A 9,543-nucleotide genomic window follows, 5' to 3' on the forward strand; every position below is an offset into this window, starting at 1 on the left:
CATTTTCAATTGCTTGTAAGAAGAAGTTGATAAGACTCCTGTATTTTGTTTTGCCAAAAAGAAATATGGCTCCCTTTCCTCACAATCAACCGATATCGTATCTCGAATTGGCACACAGATACATCTTTAATGCTGGATTTTTAATTTTAAAACCTGGTGAAAAGGAAGCCGAGATTAGCTAGGAACTTGATTAGGTGATATCACGACATATGCTGTCCTTGTGAGGAAAATCGTATCATATCGGTCAAATTGTTATGTTTCACATCGAAGGTTGGCCTATTTTCTAAGCAATTTTGGCAAATGCTTTGATTCGCGGTTTTTATTTTGCAGAGATATGATAGAATTGCTTGATATCACCCGATAAATTTAGGAATGAGTCAAGGTCGGCCGTTTTCTTGATAGTTTCACAAAGAAGTTTTATTGACTACCAGCTTTTAGGTTTGTTTCATACTTTGGCTCTTTCCATTAAAATATCCAACAAAATATTTTAAAATTCCCCAATATTTTCCATTTTCCCCCAAAGCTCGTTAATTAAGTAAGTGTAAACTTTCGTTTTTTAATAAATATTATGTATATTTAATAAATTTTCATTTGCATTTGCAGTTTGTTGTAGCATTTGGCTTGGCCCAGTGCTACACAGGATCGCTTCTCGTAGTCCCATCCGTAGAAGAAAGGACACTGCTGGACCATCAGATATCCAGAACGACACTGGTAAAAGTAATTGCAGTTGTCGGAATGCGGATAAACATCGATTACATGTCTCTTGCACTGCTCCCTGGGATTATAACTCAAGGCCTGTAAATAATTTATTATACAAATGATAAGATATGAAGTACCCCATAGGTTAACCCACCAAACACCTGACGTTTTCGGGATGATCGCATTTTCCGGTGCGTGAATTAAAATGCAAACTGGTGGCACAGCTCATGGGAAGTGCCACTCCGCGATAGCAAATGTAATAATCTGAACAGGAGTTCTGATTTGCCAGCAATGCGATACGACTCTGATTATCCAGTTGTGGGCACACATTGGTCACAATAATCTCTATAGCAGGCGATACGGAAGTCGCATTGCTGGCTCCACTTTGATTGACTGATGGTCGTAATGTGACCACTGCTGATGGAGCTAATGTGGTGATTACAACTGTGGAAATCGTACTGGACTCCGAGGTAATCTCCGTTGAGCTGTCGGTAGTGTTTTCCCTTTGCACCTCCGATCCCGTGCGACAGTCGATATCGCCCATGGGCTCACACATTTCCATATCTTGACTAAAGTATTCGCCATCCTCGCATTCACCATCGTATGACTCATCGCCGTTGCAGAAGATATAATGTGCGCAACTCTTTGGCGAAGTAATAAAGGATAGGTTGTTACCATCGTTACACTCATCGAAAATATCCGCATGACTGGTGGCCAGAAACAGTAGGGACACCAGGACCCATCCACACTCCAAAGCACCAAACATCTTCTCAGCTCGATCTCAAATGGTAAACTGATCGATTGCGTATGCAAACTTTGGGGGTTTCTTACCACCTTTCCTTATCAGAAAATAATTTGCCCAAGAACACGCTTTTGATAATTGCTTTATTACAGACTGGGATATGAATCTTACAAACGTAAGCCCGATGAACGATTGGGTTTTGTGGCAACGCACTGTCCCTGGGAGGCATCGAAATGGAAATTCTGTGGGCACTGCTGGAGCAGCAGATAACCGGAAAGACACTGATAATAGTAATTGCTGTTTGCCGGATAGGGATAGACCCCGTTCCTTCCACTCGTCTTGCAGATGACATGCACATCGGTGCTCGGAACTTGGGTTGTAGTCGTGGTTACAGCAATCGTTGTAGGCGTGGTAGTAGCTAAAGTCGTAAAGGTAGTATTGACTGGCTCTGCGGATGGTGCTCGTTCCGTAGAGGTTCCTATGGGTCTTAAGGTGGTAACCGATGGTGTGGTAACCACATTGGTATGACACTCCACGGGCTCACGACAATCCCCATTGCAGTAGTAGGAGTCATCGCCATCGCAGTGAACAAACTCACTGCACTCCTGATTCTCATTAGTCACCTTATTGATGATCACACCCTTGCATTCCTCGAGAAAAACCGCCTGCACCTGCAACCATAGGTAGCCAGGTAACAGGCAGGCCAAGACTATCAACAATTGCCACATTCAATAGGCTTTCAACTGCCTCATCGCCGAGATCAGTGCCTTCTTTATAGGTGGAAATGCTGTGCGGCTTGCTTGTTCTCTGATAAGACACTAAATTCAGTTTATTTTCTAGCTATAATTGTTTAATTTGACACGACAAGAGGCTTAATTAAAAGTGTTGTGCGATTATGTTCACTTGAAAGTACAATCGCTGGAGCTACGTATGCGTCCACCACAAGCTCCAGTTTGGGGATCGAATGCGTAGCCAATAGGACATTGCTCCACCAGCAGAAAGCCATCAACGCAGTAGTAGAAGTAGTTACAATTCTGCGGATAGCTGAATCTTTTGGTAACACCCTGACGACACTCTCGTCGGATATCGGAAGGTGAAACAGTTGTGGCGGCTGTGGTTACCACACTGGGAGTTGTGCTGATGGGTAATGCTGTTGAATTATCCACCGGAACTATGTCGCCACAGGTGAAGTTGGCATTGCAGGTCGTGTTGTCCGTGCAGAACATCGAGTTCTGGCCAGAGCAATTGATGAGGGAGTAATTGCAATTGGGTCGCGTATTGTTGATAAATCCATTCTGGCCACTGCACTCGGGTATGTTCAGTCCATTGATTCCCCAGACAACGAGAACCAAACCGTAAACGATCAATAGCAGTTCCACGCGTAAAGATTGCTGCATTCTCGATCTTTGTGGAGTTCGTGGTGGTGGGCTAAGCTTTTTATAGCTCAGCCCGGTGGCAAGTCAATCAAAATCAAGGTCTTCTCTAATAAGTTATATTTAATTAAACGTCTCATGTAGCCACAATCTTGTAACTTGTCAATAAATAGAGCTCTTATCTGGTAGACAACTCCCCTTAATTCTTGATGAGTTGTTTTCTGGGTGGCAATGGGGCTTTCCGACCTATTCTCCTGGAGTTTCCATAGCATTTCGCCACACCTATCTGCACACAACTCCGGCGTTCTATGTCCCAGCCGTAGTAGAAGGGGCACTGCTGCAGGGTCAGGAAACCCTTGATGCAGTAGTAGAAGTAGTTGCAGTTGTCCGGATGTGGAAAGAACTCGGTCATGTGCGGCAGGCACTTGTGGGATCGCGGATCTTCAAACTGCAAGTGGAATTTAGATCAGAAAACCGATGGGTAAAAGGATCTGCAGAAGATACTTACGGCACACTGAACTTTATCTGGGTAATCACACTGTCCCGAGAGGGAATTAAAGTACAGCTCATTATCACAGTGCATTTCCATGGCATGGCCGTGATAGCAGAGATAATAGTTGGTGCACGAATTATTGCTGGCCATGAATATAACCTGGCCGGGATCATCGCTGATCGGACAGTTGGGCCTTACAACGGGCGCAATATTCACGATATCCACTTCGGTCGGGGTCTCCACAATCGCTGGTTCGGTTGGTCTTGGTGTGGCGGGTATTTCCTCCTCTTCTTCGTCTGTTTCCGGTTCCGGTTCCGAAGGTTCATCGACTTCGTCCAGGAAACATGACACATTGGCCGCAACGTCACAGGTTCCCGCCTCGGAATCAAAGTATTCACCATCCTCGCAATCGCCCTTCAGGGATTCCTCACCCTCGCAGTACACGTAGGATTGGCAGCTCTCCCAACTTTGTACAAATGCCCCATCGTCCATGCCGTCACATTCGTCAAAGTGATCTGCATTTATCCGAGAGCTGCAGAGCAGCACCAGGCACAGGTGTATCAGATATTTGGACATTTTATTGGCTCCGTATGGAATGTTCTACTGAATCGAGTCGACGGTTTCCCCATTATATTTATGGACCTATTGCGATGAGTTTTTTCCCCTAAGAAATAACCGACATGCATTTCTTTTTAGTATAATTGAATATCATTTTATCGAAAAGACCTTCGAGATAGCTCCAGATGCGGTTCATTGTATTACAAAATATTCTGGTCCCCGTGAATCACAGCATTCCTGTTCTTGAAGTTTCAACTATCTTCCATTATGTCATCATTTGCTTGCAGAATCGACATTACAGCGGTCGATGGTTCCACTTAAGTATTTCGCTGAATATGTTTACACAAGCCGAAAAAGTTTTAAAATTAATATTCAATACATACGTACATACGAACATATGAACAAAAAGCGTCAAAAAAGCGTGAAAAAGACAACGCAACAGAAATCATTGACCTCAACAAACGCCGCATTGGCCGTATTTTGTTTATGGATAGCCAAACTCCAAGACTTCAAGCTGACGAGTAGTTTGGCTATGATGAGACTGGACTATACCCTGTCAAAAAAGACTTATTTAGCCCCGTCATTTCAAATAAGGCGAAAATGTAGATAGGAAATTATCTCTATGCACGTTCCATTTCGCATAAAGTACTCCAAATTTCAATAGAACAGGGTGTCTAGAAAAGTATCTTAGATTACATCTATCTCTTAACTATAATATTAGCTCTAAAGTTCGAAATAATATATTTTATGCGTTTATTTTGCATTTTTAAATTATGATCGGTCATGGTCTTAGCTAATTTCTACATTTTGCAACTTGAGATGTATTTATAAGCTTAATCAAAACGAAAGTTATGAAAGATGGAGTGTAAGTGCATTTCTTTGTCTAAAAATTAACCTTTTTTTTAAATTAGATTATGAGGTAAATTGCTAATTTACTATTTCATTTCATCTATTTAAAAACTTAGGAGATGTTAATATTAAATGTTCTCTTTGCTTTATCTTGTTCTTATAATACAATGGTTAGTATTTAGTTGCAGAAAGGGTATCCGATATTCGATCTTGCGCCCCTCCACCTTTTGTTATGATATAAATCACACGAACTTGCGATTTGCCTGAGGTATAGTATAGTATATTTCTCGTCCAGTGCTCGGATTCCTTTCCACTATTTGCACCATCATGGCGGACGGACACCATCGAGTGGATCGATCGGTCGGGAGAATTTGCACAAAATCTAGTTTATTGTTAAGCATTTCCAGGGACGATAAGGCCGAAAAAAGTGCTGCTGGTCTATGCTGGTTAACTTTATCGTGCACCTGTAAGGGGAAAGAAATCGAAAAAATATTAAATATATAAATAAAATCAACAAGCGCAGTTAGTGGCTGAAGTTCTTTATTGGGATTGTTTAAACAAGTGCAGACGTGTTGTTGTACATACATACGAATGTACTTTATTATAGCCCATTTCTTATGGGCGATATTTGCTTTAAATGCAATTGACAGATGGACTGATGGACAGAACGGATGACGGGAAACATCGATCGAGCTGAAACAAAAGAGTGCTCAATGCGCTGACGATACAGATAAATTGTATGCACATATATGCAGTTGTGGATTCAGTTGTAAAGACAACGACGGCAGAATGTCTGCTGCGTTGCGTATGTTTACACGACTCGATATATACAACCCAATATAGGTGTATTTAATTTACAATCCACATGTACATTTATTGACAATCTCCTCGTGTGTTAATATCATTCGCCAGCTTCGTCTAAAGATACTTTTTCATGCGGCCAAAACAAGTGGCCCAAAATATGACGATGACAACACGATCGTTTCCCAAAAAAGTCCTGAGGGAGAACAAGTCAACAATGAGATCATTTATTATTTTTAGACAAAGGTAAATGCGTATCGTATCTCCAAAAGGCAGGTACTATAAGATACTACCCATGCTACTGCGTGTGATCTGGAATTCTGCTTTTGACAAAGTGATGATAATGATGGAACTGGGTCAGAACGTAGTGCGACTTATTTAGCTGACTTTGCTGTCGCTTTCAGTGGCAATAATAACTCAATAGAGGACCGGGGAAGCTGACTAAGTGCCTAATGCAATTAGCAACTCTCCTGAACGAGATCAATGTCCTGCTAAACACTGGCCTTTGTGGCCATCGTTTATCGAAATAGCTGAATACGAGCACATATTTTTAGATGCCATGGCATATGTTTTTATGCATTTTCCTAGTATTTTTCCGAGGAAAACACAAAAGCCACAGGCACAGCTGCTTTTTCATACGTGCCGCTAATAATAGCATATCATTAAACAAGAGAATTTCGTTCAATGCGAAGAATAAATTAAACTTATCAACTTGAAAGCGAAATGCAATTCGAGGTAAAAGTTTCTTGTCGCATGGATTTATATTATGGCCACTTTATATCGGCCTCTCAGGCTTCAGGTTCCCTACACATGAAATTTATGCTAAAAATAATTAGCGATAAGAAAATGTTGTGACCCGCTGGGAAAGAAGGCACAGCATAAGAGTCGATACGGAATGACTCATTTTACCAACGCGATAAGCGGTCCTTTGTGTCATGCAGGAGAAATCCTTATCAGCAAACACATATGTATGTTTAGTGAGGAACTAGCATTCCTCTTAAAGATTATTAGATTATTAGTACGGCTCTAAACCATGGTAGCAGATATTTATAGTGTTTATGTGTTTGTTGGGGCAAATCTAGAATGATAACAGGAACCCGCAATAACAAACATTCATTCATAGGGGGAAGTTAGTAAATTATCAACCCCAGCGGCATGACAGCGAAGGAATCTAATCACAATTTTCTGGCATAACGCTAAATTATATTCTAAAAGAAATCTCGAGTGCAGATTAAAATATTACGGCAGATAAACCAGGCGGGGGAAAAGCGGACGAACAGACACCTACATCTTCCTGCACCAACTGAGCTGTATCTCTAATTTTTCCGTAAAACACACACACCCATTTATCCACAACTCAACTGTCTGTTTGCCGTGATTCACAAATCAAATAAAATATATATGTAATATTAAAAGAGAAAAAAGAAAAATGCACGAAAAAGCGTCGTCGTCGTCGGTGGCGAAAAGTATTTGTGCCAGCCATAACCCATAAGATACAATATCTCTTTCTATATATACTATATAACTGTAAAAATCCACTTGAAGCCGCAGAGCGCGATCGAATCCGGCAAAGCAAACTAAGAGCGCAGCTAAGAGAGGCGCGCATTATCTCGCTGCCTCGCAAATTAGGGGCGGTGTTGGGGTTGGGCTGGGGGTACGAAAAACATTGGGAATGGCCCGGCCCGGCCAGAGACGCAGACTGCGGCAGCGAGCTATGCGGGTTCAAATGCGGCCAGCATGACGAATTATTACACACAGTCTCGCGACTGGCAAATGAAATTTAATGTACACTTGCAAAAAAAAAGAGATTTAAATTGCAAAAAAATCATTTTAAAAACATCATATCAACAAAAAAACATTAAAAACATTATTAAACAGCAAGGAAACAGAAGCTTAGCTAAATCGCAATGATATCATCATTTAAAATAAAAAAGTGGATCTACAGGTAATATTATTTTGATATGACGCGAGCGAATAGATAAAACTAGATTTTGAATATTTCTTTGACATTCGAAACAGAGTTCAACTCTACATCAAGCTGCATAATATTATAGGTCTGATTTGAACCCACTACTTTGAACTAAAAAATCAAATTATTTAGAATAGATTTTATTTCCAATTTGTAAATATAAATATTATAACTCCGACTGCCAAAATGAATATTATTCACTAATATTTAAAATCCCACCCTAGCTATCAATCTTTTTTATTAACTCATATATATTTGTTAACAGATCTTAAGACCTTGGTAGATGTTAAGTAAAATAGCCCATAGTAATGTCCTGTTTCTTTCCGTGTAAAATACAAAACACTCGCACACTCAGTCGATTCATGGGGCTGTTTATACACTCACAATGCACATTGATGATGTTGTTGATGGGATTGTGATTCAAGTATGTGCGCGTATACACAAAATATTGAAACAAGAAGGGAAAGGCTACCCTTGCAAATTTACCATAAACCGCTTAAATTGACACCGAGAGTCAATTGATGTGAAGCCATGGAATCGATCAAGTTTGACAAGATCATCTTAACCTTTTTCCCAATTAGAAAGTGTAACGAAATGTTTTTTGGGAGTGCGAACAAAACGCTCTTCTCCATATCGAATACAGCGCACAAATATATGTGTCATAATTCAGGGAAATCCTCTATGACCAAACCGAGTGGAGAAATCGATGTACTCAGCGCCGAAAAAGAAGGCCGCACAATGATCTGATCCCTCTCAGAGGCGTCTTGTTGGCCCAGCCAGCTTCAGCTATCAGGGCTCATTGATCTGGAGTCTTGGGAGCTTGAGCTTGTTGTCTATATTGCCTATTGGGGGATTTTCAATGCGATAATCAAGCGAACCCGGGGCAACCCGTTTCGATTTACTATGTGGTGTAAGCCATATTGGGGATTTTTAAATTTGAAATTTTTAAAATGAATACAATAAAGTCACGTCAACAAACAAGAAATTAGTGGCCGATAGCTGTGTGTATATTTTCAGCGGGTGTATACATGACATGCACGGAGCACGGAGCTATACCCATATACCTATGCCTCTCCATATGTATTACACAAGCGTTTTTGTGAAAACATCGCCGTTGTCATCGTCGTTTGTCTGCGCTGTATCTGTTGCCCGGGCAGCTTTAAACCGGATCTTTGGTTTGAAAGTACATTCACTTTGCGTCGTCGCCGTCGTCGCAGCATTGCAGCATTGCAGCAGCAGCAGCAGCAGCAGCAGCAGCATAAGTCCAGGCCAGGCCCCAAAGATCCCCACACAGACATATCCATATCCATAGGCTCTGGCTCTTAAAGATCTCCGAGCAAAACTCTTTGCTCCCAGCTCCGGCAAACAGCCTTCAAATGACTCGGCTTGGCTCGCCTGGGTTGGAATGGCCCGACTCTCTATGGTCTGCACATGTGCATAGTTCAAATAACTTGGTCAAGTTGACAAGATCAACGGAGTGAGTGTTACCAAGCGGCAGCAGCCAAAGTCGGGTCTGGTTGCAGAGCGGGGAAGACCCCCCATACCTACACCATCGTGCATTCGGGCCAAATCAAATACTCGCAGCAACAACACAAAATCTATAATAAAAAACAGGTTAACAAATGTTGCCGCAACGCTGACGTCGACGCAGCCCATAGCGTCGGAAGAAACTTGTTTTCCTTTCCTATGCGGCTCCGGGTCTCAAATCTCAAATCTCGGGCCCCTGGTCTCCGATCTCCGGTCTTAAAACGACGTCAAAGCCGGCTTACGACAATCAACTTACATTCACTTCTCGAAGCCCCAAAGAGCGTGAAAGTTTCACTAAGAGCACGCGTTTCGGGAGAGAGTCGGATGCTATCGCATTCGGGATTCGGATTCGAAGCCGGCTAGCCCGCATGTTACACAGTATCAAGGGTAGATTGGTGGCCAAGAACCATGGGAATACAATATCTGAAATGCATGGTACAAGGCTTCAGTTACAACTACCCCAAACTCGTTAAGAAGTCAGTAAATTCAATTAAACTATAGCAAATGTAACATAAGGTATGTGATTAGTTGA

The 9,543-nt window shown here is 41.7% G+C and overlaps 6 protein-coding genes across 7 annotated transcripts; all 6 read right to left on the bottom strand.

The window, feature by feature from the left end:
• Positions 1-555: 555 nt before the first annotated feature.
• Positions 556-1,494, bottom strand: LOC6605786 (probable chitinase 10). The gene is made up of 2 exons (XM_002030565.2): positions 854-1,494; positions 556-795 (listed from the first exon to the last, which is right to left on the bottom strand). Exons 1-2 carry the CDS (start codon positions 1,463-1,465, stop codon positions 577-579), a joined length of 831 nt encoding a protein of 276 aa, XP_002030601.1. The 5' UTR covers positions 1,466-1,494; the 3' UTR covers positions 556-576.
• Positions 1,495-1,565: 71 nt separating this feature from the next.
• LOC6605787 lies at positions 1,566-2,190 on the bottom strand. Its single transcript, XM_032717359.1, has one exon. The coding sequence runs from the start codon at positions 2,167-2,169 to the stop codon at positions 1,609-1,611; it is 561 nt and encodes a 186-aa protein (XP_032573250.1). The 5' UTR covers positions 2,170-2,190; the 3' UTR covers positions 1,566-1,608.
• Positions 2,191-2,237: 47 nt separating this feature from the next.
• Positions 2,238-2,870, bottom strand: LOC116800903. The gene has a single exon (XM_032717361.1). The coding sequence runs from the start codon at positions 2,836-2,838 to the stop codon at positions 2,341-2,343; it is 498 nt and encodes a 165-aa protein (XP_032573252.1). The 5' UTR covers positions 2,839-2,870; the 3' UTR covers positions 2,238-2,340.
• Positions 2,871-2,919: 49 nt separating this feature from the next.
• Positions 2,920-3,883, bottom strand: LOC6605788 (peritrophin-1). Its single transcript, XM_002030567.2, has 2 exons — positions 3,323-3,883; positions 2,920-3,262 (listed from the first exon to the last, which is right to left on the bottom strand). The coding sequence occupies exons 1-2, from the start codon at positions 3,881-3,883 to the stop codon at positions 3,014-3,016; spliced, it is 810 nt and encodes a 269-aa protein (XP_002030603.1). The 3' UTR covers positions 2,920-3,013.
• Positions 3,884-3,990: 107 nt separating this feature from the next.
• LOC116800904 lies at positions 3,991-8,065 on the bottom strand. 2 transcript variants are annotated; one of them, XM_032717363.1, is made up of 2 exons: positions 7,971-8,065; positions 3,991-5,178 (listed from the first exon to the last, which is right to left on the bottom strand). In XM_032717363.1, exons 1-2 carry the CDS (start codon positions 7,971-7,973, stop codon positions 4,957-4,959), a joined length of 225 nt encoding a protein of 74 aa, XP_032573254.1. In that variant the 5' UTR covers positions 7,974-8,065; the 3' UTR covers positions 3,991-4,956. The 2 variants fall into 2 exon arrangements, with proteins under 2 accessions (XP_032573254.1, XP_032573253.1); XM_032717362.1 differs by lacking the exon at positions 7,971-8,065 and adding an exon at positions 5,300-6,073.
• Positions 8,066-8,469: 404 nt separating this feature from the next.
• LOC116800902 lies at positions 8,470-9,458 on the bottom strand. The gene is made up of 2 exons (XM_032717360.1): positions 8,973-9,458; positions 8,470-8,909 (listed from the first exon to the last, which is right to left on the bottom strand). The coding sequence occupies exons 1-2, from the start codon at positions 9,138-9,140 to the stop codon at positions 8,568-8,570; spliced, it is 510 nt and encodes a 169-aa protein (XP_032573251.1). The 5' UTR covers positions 9,141-9,458; the 3' UTR covers positions 8,470-8,567.
• Between the last annotated feature and the right edge of the window lie 85 nt (positions 9,459-9,543).

Source organism: Drosophila sechellia, chromosome 3L (genome assembly GCF_004382195.2).
Source record: "Drosophila sechellia strain sech25 chromosome 3L, ASM438219v1, whole genome shotgun sequence".
Taxonomy (NCBI): domain Eukaryota; kingdom Metazoa; phylum Arthropoda; class Insecta; order Diptera; family Drosophilidae; genus Drosophila; species Drosophila sechellia.